Source organism: Syngnathus acus, chromosome 13, assembly GCF_901709675.1.
Source record: "Syngnathus acus chromosome 13, fSynAcu1.2, whole genome shotgun sequence".
NCBI classification, from domain to species: domain Eukaryota; kingdom Metazoa; phylum Chordata; class Actinopteri; order Syngnathiformes; family Syngnathidae; genus Syngnathus; species Syngnathus acus.
In genome coordinates, this window is record NC_051098.1 from 6,808,310 (window position 1) to 6,829,800 (window position 21,491).

The following is a 21,491-nucleotide window of genomic DNA, read 5'->3' on the forward strand; positions in this document are numbered from 1 at the left end:
ACAGCAAACAACTGTCAGTGGGTTTCATCAAACCGGAGTCAAATATCCATCCTTGAGAACGAACAAAGTAATACAACTACCGCTTAAACAGCATCATAATCACAAACAAGCGTGGTGATGGAAAAAAAGTGCCATGTCTCCTCAACTGCTGCAAATCAACAATACTGGTAAAAATAAAGCTTAATTGAGCAAAACAGATTGATTTCAATTGACAAGATGTAAGGTTAGGTTATACGAATGAACCAGATGGCTTGTTCTATTCCTGGACGTAACTCAAGTAGGTCATATTATAGCAGCCGTTTCCTGTTCCACTTTTAGTCATCGTAGTGAAGTGAAGAAAGGAACTTATCCACACCCAAGTCATGTGGGAAACAATTTATGAGGTTTTTCTTTTGCTGCAGGATTGAAAAAAGAGTGGGAATTAGATGAGAATTAAAAAAAAATCCTTTCCAAGGTTACATCAAACAGCCATTAATAACAACAGAAAAAGAACATGCATATTTTGCCTGTCAGTCAAAAAAAAAAAAACATCGTAACAAACTAGTTATAGTGCCAACGTGTGGTATTTGGGTGACTGCTGGCACCAAAAGCAAAACCATATCCTTGTTTGTTTGTGGCCTTTTTGTTCTTGTCTTATTTTTTCATTTGCAAAGTCATAATTTTTTAACCTAATATTTTAAATCGGGATTTTACAGAGAACAGCCAGAATCTTCTGATGTGGTCTTGCACCACCTGGAGGCAGTCTATATTAGTGATGTGCATTTCAGTTCTTAAGTGAACTGAATCTTTAGAGTCAGTTCACTCAAACGATTCGTTAAAAAGAATCCCCTCCCCACACTGTTCTGTTAGCAAGTCATTCACAATAAAACACTCAAACAATAATTAAATAAAAGTTTATTAAAATAAAATAATAATAATAATAATAATAAACTTTCAAATCAGTAATCTAATGTGAAATTGCAGTAGATATATTGGATAACAATATTTAGGCGTATATATGCATACACATGTTGTTTAAAAACTACTGTTCACGTTCACTCACGCCAGGAGACGCAACACGTTCACTTATTGATCCGTTAATGCTCAGCAAGCCAGCTCACTCACTGTCTCGTTCGCGAACGGGAAAGTCAGCCAGCCACTCGTTCACTCACTGATCCATTCTCTCGATGAACTGTAAAAAGAACGAATCACTTCAGGAAATGATTCATTGACTCTCGTTCACTGAAAAGATACGTCCTTTTGAACGGATCACTTACTCGCGAGCCAACACTAGTTTTAGCACTCAAACAGAAACGTATCGCCTTCCATTCGGCTGCATAAGATAAACACGCAACTTATGTGACGAATCACTAACATTAGCTACACGACAACCGCAACGACGAAAGAGGTAAGTTACGACTCTGGACCTAAGTTATCATGTTAGCAGCATTTTAGCAATGTTATTTGTAGTACTTGGTTGCAGTACGGAAGTGCGGTCCGCGTTTATTAGCATGGTAGCTACCACAGTGCTAACTTTATGATATTTAGCTTGATTGTCCTCGACAAATGTTGGATCTTGCCTGTGCCAAGAGTAATACTGTACCGTGGGAATACTCAAAGTCGAGGATTAGCAGTGATGGTTGCAGGCAGGCATGCTCCTGATGATTTTAAAACTCGCGGGTAAAATAAATACTGGTTGTCTTCTTCTCTTTGTTTCAGTGTGTGAATTAATGTCTGTTCCTACTTAGACCTGACAGTGGTTGCAGTGTGAAAATGTCTACAAGGACCACCGCAAAGTATGTGGAAGAAAAGGACCGTAGTCAACGACCGGAAGCTCTTTGGCTGCAGCCTTATGTTGTGTCGTACAGAGCAGGTTAGTAGAAGTCTATTTTCTATTATGAATCCTCTTCTGTTTATTTTTAATAGAATTCTATCAAAATCATTGATTGATTGATCAATTATTGATCCCCGGGGGTGGGGAAATTCAGGCCCCAGCAGTATTCATACCACAGAGTGGGTATACAAAAGACACACAGATGGCATGAGCGCAACTCAATAGGCTCTCATAAGGCTGCCACACAACGGTGCCACAAAGAAAGCCAGTAAGTGGGAAAGATAAAAGCCATCAATGCAAATCAAAAAGACAAAAGGAAAAAAGTAACAGCGGCCAACCAGCTCCCCTCAATATCAGAGAACACCCCAAAACACACAAAATAGCCTCCACGGGGTCCATAAACAGGTGTAAGGGCAGTCAAGTTCAATGGCTCCCAATGGACCGTAGTCGTGAATCGGTGAAAACATCACAAAACAGGCAAACGTGTGAGCAGCGTCCTGGGCACCCAGTCGTGCAGATGGTCACCAGGGGCTAGCACGGCAAAGGTCGTTGGTTCCGACGAGCACGAGGGAGTGGACTCCCCACAGGGGTCGCGGCTGCGAGGCCAAGGCGAGGGACCCGGTCAGCACCGGCCGAATAAGCGGGAAGCTGTCGTAGAGTCACGCCGGTCTCGACCGATTTTTCCCAGGGAAAAAAAAATATCCGACCCGAAGCGATACCGAGGTGCGGTAAAAGGCACCAGCATCGCCGAATGGACAAAAAGACAGAAAGAAAAAGGAGAAAAGAAGGAAATAAAGTGGAAAAGAGAGAACACTGCTGTGAGGCTGCCACTCACATTGGCGCCATACCAAAACCAAAAAAAAAGGTACAGGTTTGACCAGTTTCTCTTCAACTGTAATTTTCATGTGTGTTTGTCTTGTTTTGCAGACGTCAGTGAAGCTATTGGTCCAAAGCAGGAGGAGCCAGAGTGCACTCGCATTAAAGAGGAAGATGTGGCCAAAGAGCTCCAGCACTTCAATGAACGAATGGAGCAGAAGTTTCTTTGCACCGTAAAAGAGGAGGAAGAGCCGGAGCAGCCTTGTAATAAAGAGGAGGAAGAGGACTCCTGCGACATTAAAAACGAGAGAGAAGACTCCTATGACATTAAAAAGGAAGAGGAGGAGGATGCCTGCAAGATACCATTGACTGGTGTCCATTTGAAGAGTTTAGATGAGGGTCAACATGAGGTGAGCAAAGGGGCGGAGCCTCCAAGCTGCAGCTCAAGTCTACAAATGACCAGAGAAGGTGATGGAGACCACTGTGGGGGATCACAAGCAGCTCCACCATCAGATAGTGGTGACGTGTTGTCAAATGTTTCTGCTGCTGCTGATGATGAGTCTCTAAAGAAACACAGGCAAAGCAGTAGTTTGAAACAACACATGAGAATGCACACAAAAAAGAAAAACTTTTCCTGCTCAGATTGTGGCCAAAAACCTCTTCGGAGGGAACATTTCAAAATGCACACAAGAATCCACACTGGTGAGAAACCTTTTTCATGCTCAGTTTGCGGCCAAAAATTCTCTCAGAGTGGAAATTTAAATACGCACACAAGAATCCACACTGGCGAGAAACCTTTTTCATGCTCAGTTTGTGGCCAAAAGTTCGGTCAGAAGGCATACTTAAAAATTCATACAAGAATCCACACTGGCGAGAAACCTTTTTCATGCTCAGTTTGTGGCCAAATGTTCGGTCGTAAGGGACTCTTAAAAATTCATACAAGGATCCACACTGGCGAGAAACCTTTTTCATGCTCAGTTTGTGGCCAAAAGTTCTCTCGGAGGGACAATTTAAAAACGCACACAAGAATCCACACTGGCGAGAAACCTTTTTTTTGCTCAGTTTGTGGCCAAAAATTCTCTTGGAAGGACACTTTAAAAACGCACACAAGAATCCACACTGGCGAGAAACCTTTTTCATGCTCAGTTTGTGGCCAAAGATTCTCTGAGAAAGGAAACTTAAAAAATCATACAAGAATCCACACTGGGGAGAAACCTTTTTCATGCTCAGTTTGTGGCCAAAGATTCTCTGAGAAGGGAACCTTAAAAATTCATACAAGAATCCACACTGGTGAGAAACCTTTTTCATGCTCAGTTTGTGGCCTAAAGTTCGGTCGTAAGGGATACTTAGAAATTCATACAAGAATCCACACTGGCGAGAAACCTTTTTCATGCTCAGTTTGTGGCCTAAAGTTCGGTCGTAAGGGATACTTAGAAATTCATACAAGAATCCACACTGGCGAGAAACCTTTTTCATGCTCAGTTTGTGGCCAAATGTTCGGTCAGAAGGGACACTTAAAAATTCATACAAGAATCCACACTGGCGAGAAACCTTTTTCATGCTCAGTTTGTGGCCAAAGTTTTTCAGCGAAGAGAAGCTTAAAAGGTCATACAAGAATCCACACTGGCGAGAACCCTGTTGCCTGCTCAGTCACTTGCCAAAGAGTCTCTCATGAGAATTCCGAGTGTGTTGGGGAGATGAGCAATGATCCGTGAAGTTTTCACCTTCTGTTTGTTCATGGGTTTTTGCATCGATGTTAAAATACCTAGTTAACTGGTCTCAGGATTGTAATAGTTTTGTAGTTTTCATTATACTTGATGTTTACTTTGTGTTTAGTTGTGGATTTTAACTGTAATTAATTTTAATTCATATTCAGGGCAAGTTGCTTAGTTTCTATTCGTGTTTAAGGTTTTAGTTTTGTTCAGCTTTTCATGTTCATGCACAATGCACAATGATTAAAACTCTCCTCCAAAAGTGAGGCCAATTCTTTTCGTTTTGCAGTAAAAGTAGATGAAGCAATTTGTGTAGAAATGCTGAATGACAAACTATGAAAGCATGTGAAATGCCTTAGATTCATGAAATAAAATGAGTGAATGATACGGAATGACGTTGAACAATGTGGAATCATGTGGAGAAGTATTGAATTATATGGCATTATGTAGAATGATATTAATGACGAAAGATGACAAACAGATCAAATACCAGACCTAATTTGGACAATGAAGGCTTTGGTCGCCAGTGTGCGTATGAAACCTCACATGCTTAACTTTTTTTGCGAAGCACATGGATGAAAGCTTCAAGGCTTCATCTGGCATCAATGACGCACATGCGGCTTCAAGCTTTCTGGCTAGTCAACACTAGTGTTAAACAACACGCACGACAAACGCACGCTAGTATGCTATTAAAATCTATTTGAGTTGTTGTTTTTTGAACGTGCACAAAATTGTTTTGTTTGCGCACAATGTTGGTTTGTTTGCAGGGCAGCAACAATGGCTGCTGCTTATTCTGGCTGTGTTGCTTGTGACTATTATGAGCTTTAGTAGGAATGCACGCTAGGTGACCTGCGTCAAATGGCTCTAAACCCTTTCTCTTACTCTGCCATGTGACTGAGAGATTACACAAAGCAGTGGCGCTGTTTGGACCATCTGCATTGTATTAAAACCCAATCAATCAGCATTTAAATTCAATTCTTCTGACATTTTGCTCACCAAAAACAAGTTGTAATGAACGTAACTTTTAATGCATTTTATTCAGAAGGTTACTTTGAACCCCGAGGCTTAAATGGCGGCGCCGCGTATTTATGGGTTTTTACGGCCTCCAGGGGGCGCTCTAGCAGGAAGCAAGAGCGAGACAGACGAAGAAGAGATAATGCGCCGAAGAAGACGTGCTAGTTTGTGTTTTGAACACTTCGCGCATCATGCACACACCCTCATCATGGAAAACACACGAAGAAATGCATTTGATGCAGCTTTTAAGTTAAAAGCAATCGATTTGGCTGTCAAAGAGGGAAATAGAGCTTAAATGGCGGCGCGGCGAGTCGTATTTATGGATTTTTACGGCCTCCGGGGCGCTCTAGCAGGAAGCAAGAGCGAGACAGACGAAGAAGAGATAATGCGCCGAAGAAGACGTGCTAGTTTGTGTTTTGATAGGCGTATAATTCACACGAAGAAGAGACAGAACGAGATCAAGACGGACATTACTGAAAGGGAGCTTTTATACACAAACCGTCATTATGGGGGACAAAAGAAATGCATATGATGCCGCTTTTAAGCTAAAGGCAGTCGATGTTGATGACATTTGTTGCGTCACCCTTTTTCTTTATTTCGTGGTCCCGTCTACTCTGGAGCTATACGTGTCGCTCGCTAGTTTAATGTAATTTAGCGCTTCGTGCATGAATAAAATTAGCATGAACAGACCCTCATCACACTCGAAGAAATGCATAAAAGCGACGACGAAAGAGAGACTGAGAAAGTGTGAGGCGAAGGATATCTAACGCTATTCCAATCGGACGCTGAGGAGGAAGACTTCGATGGTTTCAGTGCACAGGAGGAAGATGAACACGATGAAGCTCTTTTTTTACTTTTACTGGTATGTTTTTTAACGAGCCCTGTTGGTGCTGTACTACCGTGTTGCTGCTGTGTTACCGCCGCGTCTCAGTGACTTCTACTGGGTATGTTTTTTTTAATCCAGCCAGTGGCGTAGCCAGGAATCTTTCCAGTAGGGGCGCGCGCCCACAGGAAAAAAAATCGAACATCACCCACGCCGTTCGCTGATCGCTAAAACAACATCCGGGTCCGGGAGGCAAACGGTGAATGGATAACATCGCGCACATAGAATAGCGCAAGCACATTCGCGCAAGACCGAAAGAAAAAAACGGCATGAAAATGAAGAATCGAAAAAGCTCGATTTTTCTTAACCGGCTCGCCCCGGCTTGGCTACGCCAGTGAATCCAGCTCTATTAGTCTTGTGTTACTTCCGTGTTGCTGCGGTATTACTGCCGCATCACGGGCAGTGTTTGGAAAGAAATGTTAAGGTATGTTATTAAAACTTTAAAAAAGCTTTCTGTGTCCAGTCTTTCTTTGTTAATAACTCGCGTGCACACTTCCGTGTTGCTGCGGTTCTACTGCTGCGTCACAGGCAATGTTTAGAAAGACATGTTAAAGTATGTTATTAAAACTTTAAAAAGGCTTTCTGTGAACGGTCTTTCCTTGTAAAAAACGCGTGTGCACGTGCGGCTTATAGTCCGGTGCGGCTTATATAAGAAAAAAAAATAAAATATCCCCCAATTTTAGCTGGTGCGGTTTATAGTCCGGAATTTACGGTACACTTCTCTTGAACTAAACAAAGAACAAAGGCGTTCTGTTCATAACTAGTGAGGACCTCTCACAGATAAGAAAAGGAAGGGAGTATAAGGACTCCCTAAAGCTAGACAGATATGTTGGCTTGAGTGAAGATATGTGACCTTCGGTTCAGGCCGACCAGCACTTCTGCAAAACTAATTATTCTAACACTTCTCATTGTTTTAGTGTGTTAGTTTAGACCGGACAGTGGTTGCAGCGAGAAAATGTTTGAAGGGACCACAGCAACGTACTTGGAGGAAAAGGACCGTAGTCGTCAACGACCGGAAGCTCTTTGGCTGCAGCATATAGGAATCCACACTGGTGAGAAATCTTTTTCATGCTCAGTTTGTGGCCAAATATTCTCTGACAAGGTTGTGTTGCACAGAGCAGGTCAGTACATGGCTATTTTCTGTTATGAATCCTCTTCCAGTGTTTATTGTTGGTAGAATTTGATCAAAATCCTGTGTGATAGGCAAATTGAAAAAGTCCTTGTGTAGGTTTGACCAGTTTCTCTTCAACTGTAACTTTCATGTGTGTTTGTCTTGTTTTGCAGACATCAGTGAAGCTATTGGTCCTAAGCAGGAGGAGCCAGAGCGCACTCGCATTAAAGAGGAAGATGTGGCCAAAGAGCTCCAGCACTTCAATGAACAAATGGAGCAGAAGTTTCTTTGCACTGTAAAAGAGGAGGAAGATCCGAAGCGGCCTTGTAATAAAGAGGAGAGAGAGGACTCCTGCGACATTAAAAACGAGAGAGAAGACTCCTATGATATTAAAAAGGAAGAGGAGGAGGATGCCTGCAAGATGCCATTGACTGTCCATTTGAAGAGTTTAGATGAGGGTCAACATGAGGTGAGCAACGGGGCAGAGCCTCCAAGCTGCAGCTCAAGTCAACAAATGACCAGAGAAGGTAATGGAGACCACTGTGGGGGATCACAAGCAGCTCCATCATCAGACAGTGATGACGTGTCGTCACATGTTCCTGCTGCTGCTGTTGGTGCTGCTGCTGCTGATGATGATGAGTCTCAAAACAAACACAGACAATGTTCTCAGTGTGGAATTTTTTTTGCTCATAGCAGTAGTTTGAAACAACACATGAGAATGCATACAAGAAAGAAAAACTTTTCCTGCTTAGATTGTGGCCAAAATTTCACTCGGAGGGACACTTTAAAAACGCACACAAGAATCCACACTGGCGAGAAACCTTTTTCATGCTCAGTTTGTGGCGAAATATTCAGTCAGAGGCAAAACTTAAATACGCACACAAGAATCCACACTGGCGAGAAACCTTTTTCATGCTCAGTTTGTGGCCAAAAGTTCGGTCAGAAGGTACACTTAAAAAATCATACAAGAATCCACACTGGCGAGAAACCTTTTTCATGCTCAGTTTGTGGCCTAAAGTTCGGTCGTAAGGGAACCTTAGAAAATCATACAATAATCCACAGTGGCGAGAAACCTTTTTCATGCTCAGTTTGTGGCCAAAGATTCTTTGAGAAGGGAACCTTAGAAATTCATACAAGAATCCACACTGGCGAGAAACCTTTTTCATGCTCAGTTTGTGGCCAAAGATTCTCTGAGAAGAGAAACTTAAAAACTCATACAAGAATCCACACTGGCGAGAAACCTTTTTCATGCTCAGTTTGTGGCCAAAGATTCTCTGAGAAGAGAACCTTAAAAATTCATACAAGAATCCACACTGGCGAGAAACCTTTTTCATGCTCAGTTTGTGGCCAAAAGTTCGGTCAGAAGGGACACTTAAAAATTCATACAAGAATCCACACTGGCGAGAAACCTTTTTCATGCTCAGTTTGTGGCCAAAAGTTCAGTCAGAAGGAACACTTAAAAATTCATACAAGAATCCACACTGGCGAGAAACCTTTTTCATGCTCAGTTTGTGGCCAAAGATTCTCTGAGAAGAGAACCTTAAAAACTCATACAAGAATCCACACTGGCGAGAAACCTTTTTCATGCTCAGTTTGTGGCCAAAGATTCTTTGAGAAGGGAACCTTAGAAATTCATACAAGAATCCACACTGGCGAGAAACCTTTTTCATGCTCAGTTTGTGGCCAAAAATTCTCTGAGAAGAGAACCTTAAAAACTCATACAAGAATCCACACTGGCGAGAAACCTTTTTCATGCTCAGTTTGTGGCCAAAGATTCTCTGAGAAGAGAAACTTAGAAATTCATACAAGAATCCACACTGGCGAGAAACCTTTTTCATGCTCAGTTTGTGGCCAAAAGTTCGGTCAGAAGGGACACTTAAAAATTCATACAAGAATCCACACTGGCGAGAAACCTTTTTCATGCTCAGTTTGTGGCCAAAAGTTCGGTCAGAAGGGACACTTCAAAATTCATACAAGAATCCACACTGGCGAGAAACCTTTTTCATGCTCAGTTTGTGGCCAAAGATTCTTTGAGAAGGGAACCTTAGAAATTCATACAAGAATCCACAGTGGCGAGAAACCTTTTTCATGCTCAGTTTGTGGCCAAAGATTCTCTGAGAAGAGAACCTTAAAAACTCATACAAGAATCCACACTGGCGAGAAACCTTTTTCATGATCAGTTTGTGGCCAAAGATTCTCTGAGAAGAGAACCTTAGAAATTCATACAAGAATCCACACTGGCGAGAAACCTTTTTCATGCTCAGTTTGTGGCCTAAAGTTCGGTCATAAGGGAACCTTAGAAATTCATACAAGAATCCACACTGGTGAGAAACCTTTTTCATGCTCAGTTTGTGGCCAAAGTTTTTCAGCGAAGAGAAGCTTAAAAGGTCATACAAGAATCCACACTGGCGAGAACCCTGTTGCCTGCTCAGTCACTTGCCAGAGTCTCTCATGAGAATTCCGAGTGTGTTGGGGAGATGAGCAATGATCCGTGAAGTTTTCACCTTCTGTTCGTTCATGGGTTTTTGCATCGATGATAAAATACCTAGTTAACTGGTCTCAGGATTATAATAGTTTTGTAGTTTTCATTATACTTGATGTTTACTTTGTGTTTAGTTGTGGATTTTAACTGTAATTAATTTTAATTCATATTCCGGGCAAGTTGCTTAGTTTCTATTTGTGTTTAAGGTTTTATTTTTTTCAGCTTTTCATGTTCATGCACAATGATTAAAACTCTCCTCCAAAAGTGAGGCCAATTCTTTTCATTTTGCAGTAAAAGTAGATGAAGCAATTTGTGTAGAAATGCTGAAGGACAAACTATGAAAGCATGTGGAATGCCTTAGATTCATGAAATAAAATGAGTGAATGATACGGAATGACGTTGAACAATGTGGAATCATGTGGAGAAGTATTGAATCATATGGCATTATGTAGAATGATATTAATGACGAAAGATGACACGCGTCATGGAGATCCATGAGATGCGAGCAATTCCCAACATTTTACGACACAGGCAGGGTAAGTATCATAAACAGCACATCATTAGTTCATTTAATACCACGACATTAACTTCAAAATAATCAAACAGATCAAATACCAGACCTAATTTGGACAATGAAGGCTTTGGCCGCCAGTGTGCGTATGAAACCTCACAAGCTTAACTTTTTTTGTGAAGCACATGGATGGAAAGCTTCAAGGCTTCATCTGGCATCAATGACGCACATGCGGCTTCAAGCTTTCTGGCTAGTCAACACTAGTGTTAAACAACAGGCACGACAATCGCACGCTAGTATGCCATTAAAATAGATTTGAGTTTTTTATTTTTAGAACTTGCACAAAATTGTTTTGTTTGCGCGCAATGTTGGTTTGTTTGCAGGGCAACAACAATATTAAACGTCCCACGGTCCTTCGCTAGAGAGCGTCCGGGACCTCTCTCAAATGACGTCATCATTACGTACCAGGAAGTAAAGCGACGATGACAAGACCGCGCTTGGATAAAGCATCAATGACGCACAAGCGGGTGAAAATATTTTGAAACGTATTCCATTTTGTATAGTAAAATGGAAAAATTAAACACAAATACGACATGTATATTAAATGTAACTATTTTAGCATTATTCCAACTGAAACTAACTTTTTTTTGCATTGCCATACACAAAGTTTAGAAAAAAAAGCAAATGGTTAAATCACCCTATTTTACTCGCATTGATATTGTGAAGTTGGAAAAAAAGATTTTGTTTACTACATTTGTCCTGAATCCGAATCAGCATACCGTTTTTAAATTGCCATTTATTATACGTTATTATGAAGAGTGGCACACCCGAGGAGAATTGAACACATCTGGTTACAGCAAAGTTGTAACTTAGTTTTGTACAATTTCTTCTTTCCTCTTTCAGGATTTTGTCACCAGAGCAAAAATGGGAGTCCAACACATGGTGCAGAAAGTGGGATTCTTTGGGATCTTGGCTTGTGCTTCGGTAGGAAAGATTTGTGTTAATGCTTTTGTATTTTTTTACCATTATGTAGGGGACAATTTTCATACTATTTGATATCTGTCCTTTTAGATCCCAAATCCACTTTTTGACTTGGCGGGAATCACGTGTGGACACTTCCTGGTTCCTTCTTTGGGGCCACGCTCATTGGGAAAGCCATCATTAAGATGCACATACAGGTTTGTCCCTCCATTCAACCTGGTCAGAAGCTGGCAAGTAGATGCCAACTTCTACCAAAATAAAACACTAATTGTGCTGTAATCATGACCCACAGTGGATAAAAAACTAAGACAGGAATAAAGGATGTATAACAGTAAAAACAGATAAAAAAGAAGCCAGAAGCTTGCCAATTAAAGAGATCATTTTTCAGTCTTCTCCACAAATGGCTGATAAGTCTTTGATTGACTCCATATGTGAGTCTTATCATCTTATATCTTTCCATCCCTGGGTGGTACCAGACAGTGACCTCACCATCACAAATTACTGACAAAGGGTCCTGTCACACAGCAGGGGATTCAAGACGATGTAAAGTGGACATTATTGAAGAAAGTTTAGCCTACTAAAATGCTTTGAATGGTTTGAGGCTTTATTTGTCTGTGTGTATGCTTTGAACCTGGAGGACATTACAAGTCATATCCTGTCTAGAATTGTCCAGGGGGTCACACTTTCAAATGTTGATCACTTTCATGAGTGGAGAAGAATATTGCAGTCTGCCCCCCACTAATTTAGATTTTGTAATGAGTAAACATCGATAGATCTGTTGTCAATTTCAGCCTTGGTCTGATGTCATACAAAAGTTCAATGTCGCAAGGTGTATTCTCCTGCTTCATAGCATATTTTTGTATTTGTCAACAGAAGCTGTTTGTTATCACCTTTCAGCAAGCACATTGTGGAACAAATGGTGTCTCTCATTGGGTAAGTATCTTTAATGTGAGTCAGTCAGGTGCTTGACTTGAGTGGTTCTCAACTGCTGTCATCCTGAAACCTGGATCCATTGTTGTTGCAAAGCCATGGCCCTCTGGTATGTAGGAGGTAAGAGTTTAATTGTAAAATAAGATCTAAAACATGTTTATTGTATTTTTTAACAAATGCACCCAGAATTAAGCAATATGGATTTTGGGTGGGTGTTCAAATTCTACTGTTCTTAGTTTGTTTTTCTCAAATAACACATTGTTCAACTGGCGGTCAATGATCGTCTACTGACAGTTTTTGTCTTGTCAAAGGGGCATCTACATTTGATCAAGAGAACATAAAACTAAAAAAAAACAAAAACGTATGTCTGCCAGCATCTCAGCGAGTGTCATCTTTAACTAGATCCTTTAGCTAATTTTTAATGACCCAGTCACTGCTTGCCATATTTATCAACCAACCGCAGCACATTGCAATTTAGATTAAGACAGCAAAGAACAACAACAAAAAAATCCAGTGTATTTAAAAACATGTTCTAACATTTGTCATCACACACAAAATAAAAACCTGCAAGCCAACTTTATTGCGCAGCAAAAATACAATCAGTTAATGTCACAGGCTCGAGATATACTGTATTTTTGCTCCCAAACTTTACATTCTAAAATGTTTCATTTCCATTTCATATTTTTCATTTACATCCGTTTTTAAGATAAAACAATCAAATTCAAACCGATTAATACATTTATTGGAAAACACATTACAAAATGTATTTGTACACAGCAACATGTTTAACTGTCAGTTGGTTTCATCAAACCGGAGTCAAATATTGACCAAAGAAATGCTGAACCATCCTTGAGAACAAACAACGATACAAAGTGATACAAGTACTGCTGCTAAACAGTATCATAATCATAAACAAGCGTGATGATGGAAAAAAAAAAGTGCCATGTCTGCTCAACTGCTGCAAGTCAACAATACTGGTAAAAATAAAGCCTAATTGAGCAAAACAGATTGATTTCAATTGACAAGATGTAAGTTTAGGTTATACGAATGAACCAGATGGCTTGTTCTATTCCTGGACGTAACTCAAGTAGTTCATGTTATAGCAGCCGTTTCCCGTTCCGCTTTTATTCATCGTAGTGAAGTGAAGAAAGGAACTTATCCACATCCAAGTCATGTGGGAAACAATTTATGAGGTTTTTCTTTTGCTGCAGGATTGAAAACAGAGTGGGAATTAGATGAGAATTAAAAAAAAAATCTTTTCCAAGGTTACATCAAACAGCCATTAATAACAAGAGAAAAAGAACATGCAATTTTTGCCTGTCAGTCTTCTGATAAAAATAAATAAAAAATTCAAAACCATAGTAACAAACTAAATAGTTATAGTGTTATATACTTGCTTGTTCGTGCGTGGCCTTTTTGTTCTTGACTTTCTTTCTCATTTGCCAAGTGATCATTTATTAACCAAATACTGTTTACCAGCTCAGTGTCCGCCCTGAGACTGGAAGGTTGTGGGTTCAAACCCCGGCCGGGTCATACCAAAGACTATAAAAATGGGACCCATTGCCTCCCTGCTTGGCACTCAGCATTAAGGGTTGGAATTGGGGGGTTAGATCACCAACTGATTCCCGAGCGCGGCACCGCTGCTGCTCACTGCTCCCCTCTCCCCCAGGGGATGGATTCAAATCACACGGGGATGGGTTAAATGCAGAGGACAAATTTCACCACACCCAGGTGTGTGTGTGACGATCATTGGGACTTTAATCTTTTTAATCTTTTTTAAGTCAAGATATTACAGAGAACAGCCAGAATCTTCTGATGTGGTCTTGCACCACCTGGAGGCAGTCTGGATTTTTCTGTCATTGACTCCGCTTGAAATGGCAGGACTAAAATTTCAAGTTATGACAGAAAGACCATCTATTTAAGAGGCTACTTAAAACTAAATGTGAAAATCCATTAAAATAATACCAAGTAGACGTGCCTTACCTTTTTTTGCTTTTTAGTGGGAGATTGCTTTAAAGATTTCTTAACAGGGGGGGTTGCTGTGGAAGGGGACTGCTTCCGTTTCTTGGAATTCTCCAAGTTTGCAGGAGACTTTTCGCCTGCCTCTTGGCGCAAACTGTTCTTGAGTGGAGTGCCAGTCCTGGCGATGGCGGCACGAGACAGGATCATTAGCGTGTGAGCAGCCATATTGATGCTGTTTTCACTGCCGGTCTCACTGGCGGGGCTGCAGGTCGGGACGTCTGGGGTGTTATGGGGAAGAAGATTCTTAGGTGTTCCCTCCGCATCTTTACCCTTCTTCTGTTGCAAGGGAGTCCTTGGACTTTTCATCGACTCTTCTGGGTTACCACCAGTCCCTGGGGTTCGTGGACCAGTAAGATCTGGGCTGTTGAGTCCTACCGGTAATCTCTTAGCAGGTCTGGGAGGAGAGTTCAGCCCTTGAATGTTCTGCAGAAGCTCAGCTGCCTTTGTGGCCAGAGAGATGGTCTTTGAGGGAATTTTTGCAGCTGTGGATTGGGAACTTGACGTAGGTGTGACATCTGGAGGTGCTATGTCTGCTGGCGTGTGAGTGGCCGGCTGCTGCTGCACTGGCGAGCAACCCATCGTTTTGTTTTCTTTATCGGCTATCACATTTGGTTGGCGCGGAGTATGCATGGTCTCGTCTGTTTGTTCCGCAGGCTCTTTCTTGTTGCTGTCAACTTTTTTTTTACTGCCCGATTTGAGTGCAGAATCGGATGACGACGATTCTGAGCTATCATACTTTGGCTTAGTTCCATCACTCACCTCAACTTCATTAGGACTGTGTTTCCCTGCTGTAGATTTCAATTTGTTTCTTGGCTCTGAGCTTTTTATTGACTCAGTCTGAGACACATCGACTCTGCTCCCACTTGCAATTTGAGGTTTTTGATGTGGGGTGTTCGCATCGCAATTTTGTTGTTGTGAAGGAAAATTCGTATCCAAATTCCCACCAATTTTGGGATCTGACGAGCACCTCACGGTCTCGACTCTCCGTTTGTGCTTATTGCCACCGAGGATAGTGGGCCTTGTACAGCGGGTCGTTTGTGAACGACCTTTTTTAGACTGCGTGACACACAGTGACGTTGACACATTCCCAGCTGAAGAGGTGGCCGTTGTTGGTTTAGAAGTTGTTGGTTGAATTTTGGTAGATGACTCAAAACATAAAATTCTCTTATGGCTGGAACCAGAATCCTTTGATTCGTGATGCTGATTTGCATTGTGCAAATTCTGTGTGACTTCATTGAGCATAATTCCTAGAATACACAGAAATTAGGTCAGAGAAATGAGCATGCATTCTGCTTATCCACTGTGCAATACCGCGCCAGCTAAACTTTAGTCACCTCAGTTTGGGGTGCTCAAACATTATTATTTGTCCAGAGGACAAATAAGACGAAATGCTCTGCAACAGAGTTAAAATACTGTTGCATTTCTGGTCATGTTCCTCCAAATGTTATAACACGGCAATTGGCTGTTCAGACAATGAACAACCATCCAGGCGTGCTTCTCAGCATGCCAAACAACACCCTAAAAGGAACCAAAACACTGCAGTGACAGTAGTTGGAGTACGTAGTACAAGAGGTATCCTGATCCCATATTGATTTCGGTCTTAGATCATGTAAAAAAAAAAAAAAAAAAAAGTCTCTTTCCAGTGAAATGCATTGCAAAAATACAACAAAAAAATTATAGATTTTTTTTAAAGCCCAAACCTTAACAAAACAAAAGAAAACATTTGTGCCGAACCGAGAGTATGCGGTAGTCTATCATCCCGGTTTTCACTGATGGAAAAGCGTCGATTATAGCTGCGGTGAGCAGGTACGGTGATAAGCTATTTTTCAAACATATGGAGGTTCAGAACCATTCTGAAATCAATGTACTGTATATCACTACCATCTATCTGTTTGCCAAAGAAGACAGCTAGTACTTACCACCAGTTGTGGGCTGGTTACCAGCAACCATCGAAAGTTTGGGATCCAAAGTTACGGTGTGCTGCATTGGCACTAGGTTTGGTATTCCAACACCCTGTGAAGCAACACTCCCAATCAATACTCTCATCATTCACTTAAGTGTCCTGAGCAGAATGAATAGAAGTCAGAAGATATTCTTTGACCTGATTAGCCACCATCTGGACATTTCCAGTCGCATTCTGCCCCACAACAGAGACAGGAAGTATCATAGGCTTAGCAGGTGATGGCAAGATGAGTGGTGACCCTGTGAAGAATTTTTAATATCAGCACTCGCTAATGCAGCTGATAAAAATGATAACGGATCTTACCAGTGACAAGGCTTTGTGCAGGAGTTGCTGCTGAAACACTATAATGGCCGTTTTGGGGCAAAAGAGGTACTTTTGAGGAACCTGCAGGCACCTGCACCTGTCTGCTTGAAGTATCTGCTGTCAGGGGTTCCGTCATGAGGAAATAGCTAGTACCCGCTCCTTGAAGCGCAGGGTTAGCAGTGTCCAAGGGTAGCTGAATAATGTAGCTTTGCTGCGTTTGTGTCGTCGTCGGTAACGGATGAGAAGAAACTAGCGCTCCAACTCTACTAGGTGAATGAGCTTGCTGTGTTTGTGTTGTTGCTGTTAACTGATCAAATGGACCGAGTGCTCCTGCTCTACTAGGTGTCGCTGACGTTACTTGATGAAATGGAACTAGTGCTCCGGCTCTACTAGGTGTTGCTGATGTGACCTGATGAAATGGAACGAGTGCTCCGGCTCTACTAGCTGAATTCGCCAGTTGTGTTTGTGTTGCTGGGGTCAACTGATGAAATGGGAGAAGTGGCCCAGCTCTGGAAGGGGAATTAGCAAGTGCCTCTGAGCTTTGTAAGCCATGCACCGCCAGTGCGGCTTCATCCAAGTTAGTGCCTCTTGGTGTGCCAGGTTCTCGAGGGGACTTGGCGGGTGAAGAAAGGTAGATTGTGGGGAGCTTTTCTGTAGCAATACTGGAAATTGCCTGATTCAAAGCTGTATCACTTGAGGAAATGTCATCGGGGTTATCACTGATGATGATCTTCAAAGAAACCACATTATTGGAATCTGTCATATCTTTTCTTGGGGCGTTGTTATCGCAGGTGGCCAAGCTAGATTGAGCAGCGCCGAGCATTCCAGAGATTGGGGATGTGGCGGATGTAAAAGTGGATGAGTCAAGTATACCTGTATGAGGTGTGCTGAGAGAGGAAGATAGCTGGGGACAAGCTGTTACTATATTTGTTACAGTGTTGTTAGCAACAGTGGAGTCTGCGGAAGAAAATGAGCTCATGGATGACTGAGGCGTTACTGAGAGATTCATCGGAGGCTGAATTGCTCCGCCGTTGATTGCAACTGAAGTAAGAGAGGGGTTTCCACTCATCTTAACTTGATCAGGAGACAAAAACACAGGCTCATCACCCTGCGAAGATAAAGATGCCAAGGATTCAACTCGAGAGCCTTGTTCTTGTTTACTTCCCCTTTGAGTAGGAGTGGCTTTCGATGAAAGGACAGCTGTTGAGTCCATGAGGGACATAGTGGTGGGTACGTTGTCTTTAGTGACACACAGTTCTCCAAGAGTGGGTGTATGCTCCATGATAGCTGAAGTATCCACTGTGCTGTCAATATCCATTGGTGATGCATCAACAGTATTACTAAAGAGTGAAGCTTTTTCTTTTTCATTTTCAGTACTGTTGTCTGACTGGGATGATCTACTGCTGGGCCCGATTACACTCTTCTTCAACAGAGTGTTTGATTTTCTGGTCTTGCGTTCTTGGATAGGTTTGTTCTTCACCGTTGCCGCTGTTAAATCTGATGTCTCTTGCACTGTGGTGCCTGTTAGATGACAAGAGTACAAAATGATTCATCTTAGTCGTTACCTGATGGATTTTAAGTTCAGCTCTGAAATTAGTTGACCGTCGTACCTGGATTGTTACTCTGAAGCTGCCCGACTGTAGATGGTGGTCCGGCATTATCATTCTCTCCTGTCTTATTGTCCATATCCATATTTCCTGGTTCTCCATCAGTTCGTGCTTTATCTGCAAAGGAAAATCAGCGTTATGCATTCGTAAATAAGAAGAGCCATGCCATATATTGAAATGTTTTACTCCAGTCAAAACAAAGACAACAATGTATATTTACTGTAGTCAAAGAGGTCAAACAGGGCCTGAAATGCGGGGTCCGATTCCGTTTGCTCCAAAATATCATGAATTGCATCCTCACTCATATGTATTTCTCCCTGAATAAAAATAATCAGGTTAATATTAAATATATGATTTATTTAAGGACAGAGACTGAGCACCTGTAATCCCAGGATCTCATCAATTGACTGGTCCTCTTCTATTGAACTTGATGGGGCCTTTACTGTTTGGGGAGTTGGTTCACTAAAGATTGACGGGAAAACAAGAAGAAAATATTGTATGCATTTTAATATGTGTCACATTACATTGAAAACCAGTATTGACATTTTTAAAAAAAACAACTAACACTTACTTTGCAAGAATTTTGTTGATATTTTCAGCAAGTTTTTCCTGTAATGACCGGTCTCCCAGAATCTTATCACGAGCACTTTGTATCACAAGTTGCTGTGGACATACATTTGGTGTGAAATTTGCAGTTGTACAACTATCTGTCTCATTATTCCTGTTAAAAGCGGAATGCACATATACTTACAGGGAAGTTCTCATCAACGACTTCTTCAGGTTGTGGTTCAGCAGTAACGTTGCTGGCAGGTGTACTCGACTTTCCAGGACCACTGGAGCACCCCAGAGCAGTGCTCCTTTTCCTTGGAGTGTCCCTTAGGGCAGAACACATGATTGTGGTGTTTAATGGACTAATACATCTTTCTATTTAAAAACATCAGAGTATTTTGTCAGTGTGCATATAAATATAACAGCTCTCCTTACCATTTCCGTCGCCCAGGAGACATTGGTCCAGGATTTGGTCGCTGTTCTGAAACTATTATCTGTATAGGGCAATCTCCTGAAAGAGACAAGCATGGTCATATATTGTTTATTTTTTCCTTACATACCAAGACGCTATGAGATACTTACTCTGTATATTGAGTGATTGGCTAATATCATGGAATTGCTGAGCCGTTGCAGTACCCGGAGGGGCTCTGATTTGGGGAGAACTATAGCTCACAGGGATGGAGTGGTTGAGCGTACTCTGTGTGCTGAGTGCCGGGCTGCTGATTAAGGATGCTTCCGAAGAACATACAAGACTGCTCGTTGAAGTCATCGTCAAACCTCGTTGTTTCGCCAAGTTTGCCAGTCCAATGCGTGAACGTGCTATTATGGAAAAAGACCATTTACATAACTGTTTAGTTTAGGTCTGAGCTTAAAATTTGTTTAAATAATCAATCACACCATTCTTGGATCATTTTAGGATGACAAACACAGGATCTCAGCACAATGGCTACTGGCAATGGAGCTTATGAAATACTTTACTAGTGGTAGTGTGACAAGCAGCTAAAGCAGCAGCAATAACTAAAACACCATTACACATACAAGAAAATCTGAATTGACACCATTCAGCTATTTTCAATTACTATTAGTACCAAATTTATTGTATGACTGTTTTTTAAACATTTGTATGATTAAGAGTGTTAAAGAGTGCAATGTACCAATCTGGCTTGCTTTCAGAAGTTCCTTCTCGACACCACACTTTTGTCAACATTAATCTTCTAAATCCAAAGTTTGATTTTATTTAATTTATGACAGAGTGATCATCTTACTTTTTTCATTTGAATAACAGGTAAGAATGATACTTCCCAAGTAAAATAAATTCTGAGACAAAATGTTTGATGCTGGAACACATAATTTCAATTTCTATTGTATCCTTTGGGAAAATTCCTTAGGAAGTGGAAAACGGAGGGGGTATAGTGTTCTAAAATAGATTGTGTTCGAGAGTATATGCAAAGCGTCGAGAAATCTCCATTCTATTTTTAGCTACTCACCTCTCTGACTTGCTGCGATAGCTGGAGAACTCTGTAAGGACCTGAGAAAAAGATAAAATGTTTATGTTTTGAGGAAGATGATATCATAAACCATAAATACAATATCATAAACCCCATCCTCCATGCATTTTCTGAACTGCTTTTCTTGGACAAGGCAATTCCGAATCTCCAGTAAACTTAGCATGTTTTATGGTTGTGGGATGAAGTTCAGAATGTCATCACAAGCACGGAAAGAACATTCAAAACCACACTGGAACAAGGCTGACTGCTAACCACCCATACTCTGGTAATAATTTGTATTACTTGATTTGTTTGAGCGTAAAATCCAGCTTTTTCCACAATGATGTCAACATAGCAGGTACTTCATGGCAAGTCTCTGTAAAAACATCAAATGGGAAATTAGGAGAATAAAACATGACACATTACCTGGTTATATTAAAGGTGGCATGAATACCTTTTGCTTTTGCAGCCATATACTCATTTAAAATCGTTGTTAGTCCCTTTCCAAAGACAGACTACGGAGAAGAGATAACAGACATGGTGAGATGTACAGCGTATCTAATTTCAACTTGTTTTATCTTCATGGCTGTATAGATGCATGCAACTTACGAAAACACAAGCAGGGAGAGCTCCATCTCCCATGGTGTGTTCTGCATATTCTTTCAGGTTTGGGCTCTCCTGAATGAATGCTTGGCTTGTAGCGGAGAGACCTTCTTCCTGAAGATAGCCTGATGACAGAAAACGATATTTTAACAGTTGGACACAACAGAATCCCCCCCAAAACAAAACAAAACGCTACGTTGAACATTGTTTTACACTTGTTAGTTCTGTAAAGCCCAGCTGACGCGCGAAAGCTTTTGACAACCCTGTTTGTGTTTATAATTATGTTGGCTAATGCTACAGCTACAACTTGTTCGTTCGTTCTGATCAGACCTACCCAGAACGAGACGAGCGACGTCAGATGGCAGCAACATGGCTGCCAGCAGATTGCTTCAAAGAGTAAATCGCCTCCAGTACTTCATTCACATGTCCACTACGAAAGATGCTTTATAACGTCCAACTTTAGACTTCATCTGTATTGTTGGGAAGGCGTTGTACTCAAAAGGCGGGGAACTCAAGCTCATTGGACCCGGAAGTCATTCTTACCAGATTGTGGTATACTGGAAGTTGTAGTTCCAAGCTTAGTTTGTAGTTCCACGACAGGTTTGCCATTACAGTCCTTTTCATGTCATTGGTGTAATTACGCAACTCTTCTATACAATAATAATACGTAGCTTGCCATTGTTTCATTCGTATAAATATTAATT

General features: G+C 41.3%; 3 protein-coding genes across 13 annotated transcripts; 2 read left to right on the forward strand and 1 right to left on the reverse strand.

The window, feature by feature from the left end:
* Window positions 1-1,228: 1,228 nt before the first annotated feature.
* LOC119132590 (gastrula zinc finger protein XlCGF57.1-like) lies at window positions 1,229-10,307 on the forward strand. Of its 11 annotated transcripts, XM_037267999.1 has the most exons (5): window positions 1,238-1,387; window positions 7,169-7,274; window positions 7,338-7,359; window positions 7,523-8,185; window positions 8,438-10,307. In XM_037267999.1, the coding sequence occupies exons 2-5, from the start codon at window positions 7,194-7,196 to the stop codon at window positions 9,523-9,525; spliced, it is 1,854 nt and encodes a 617-aa protein (XP_037123894.1). In that variant the 5' UTR covers window positions 1,238-1,387; window positions 7,169-7,193; the 3' UTR covers window positions 9,526-10,307. The 11 variants fall into 11 exon arrangements, with proteins under 11 accessions (XP_037123888.1, XP_037123886.1, XP_037123890.1 ...); XM_037267993.1 differs by lacking the exon at window positions 7,169-7,274 and adding an exon at window positions 1,728-1,833 and having other exon boundaries at window positions 1,229-1,387; window positions 7,341-7,359; window positions 7,523-10,307; XM_037267990.1 differs by having other exon boundaries at window positions 1,237-1,387; window positions 7,523-10,307.
* Window positions 3,185-4,743, forward strand: LOC119132213 (gastrula zinc finger protein XlCGF7.1-like). The gene is made up of 2 exons (XM_037267275.1): window positions 3,185-3,188; window positions 3,440-4,743. The coding sequence occupies exons 1-2, from the start codon at window positions 3,185-3,187 to the stop codon at window positions 4,342-4,344; spliced, it is 909 nt and encodes a 302-aa protein (XP_037123170.1). The 3' UTR covers window positions 4,345-4,743.
* A 2,503-nt stretch (window positions 10,308-12,810) lies between the features above and the next one.
* On the reverse strand, window positions 12,811-21,310 carry npat (nuclear protein, ataxia-telangiectasia locus). The gene is made up of 17 exons (XM_037267969.1): window positions 21,122-21,310; window positions 20,794-20,912; window positions 20,639-20,699; window positions 20,488-20,560; window positions 20,185-20,225; window positions 19,280-19,516; window positions 19,133-19,208; window positions 18,900-19,023; window positions 18,720-18,811; window positions 18,529-18,610; window positions 18,369-18,465; window positions 18,152-18,265; window positions 16,542-18,062; window positions 16,377-16,477; window positions 16,195-16,288; window positions 14,237-15,522; window positions 12,811-13,458 (listed from the first exon to the last, which is right to left on the reverse strand). Exons 1-17 carry the CDS (start codon window positions 21,156-21,158, stop codon window positions 13,378-13,380), a joined length of 4,236 nt encoding a protein of 1,411 aa, XP_037123864.1. The 5' UTR covers window positions 21,159-21,310; the 3' UTR covers window positions 12,811-13,377.
* Window positions 21,311-21,491: the final 181 nt, after the last annotated feature.

Bases quoted from the DNA above. Each gene is read 5' to 3' on its own strand.
- LOC119132590 (XM_037267990.1), top strand. From the start codon at position 7,194: ATGTTTGAAGGGACCACAGCAACGTACTTGGAGGAAAAGGACCGTAGT. The intron at 7,275-7,337 runs ATAGGAATCCAC...ATATTCTCTGAC, and splicing joins AAGCTCTTTGGCTGCAGCAT to AAGGTTGTGTTGCACAGAGC. The intron at 7,360-7,522 runs GTCAGTACATGG...CTTGTTTTGCAG, and splicing joins GGTTGTGTTGCACAGAGCAG to ACATCAGTGAAGCTATTGGT.
- npat (XM_037267969.1), bottom strand. From the start codon at position 21,158: ATGTTGCTGCCATCTGACGTCGCTCGTCTCGTTCTGG. The intron at 19,024-19,132 runs GTAAGGAGAGCT...TTCTGCCCTAAG, and splicing joins TCTCCTGGGCGACGGAAATG to GGACACTCCAAGGAAAAGGA. The intron at 13,459-14,236 runs GTAAGGCACGTC...TCAATCCTGCAG, and splicing joins CCACTAAAAAGCAAAAAAAG to CAAAAGAAAAACCTCATAAA.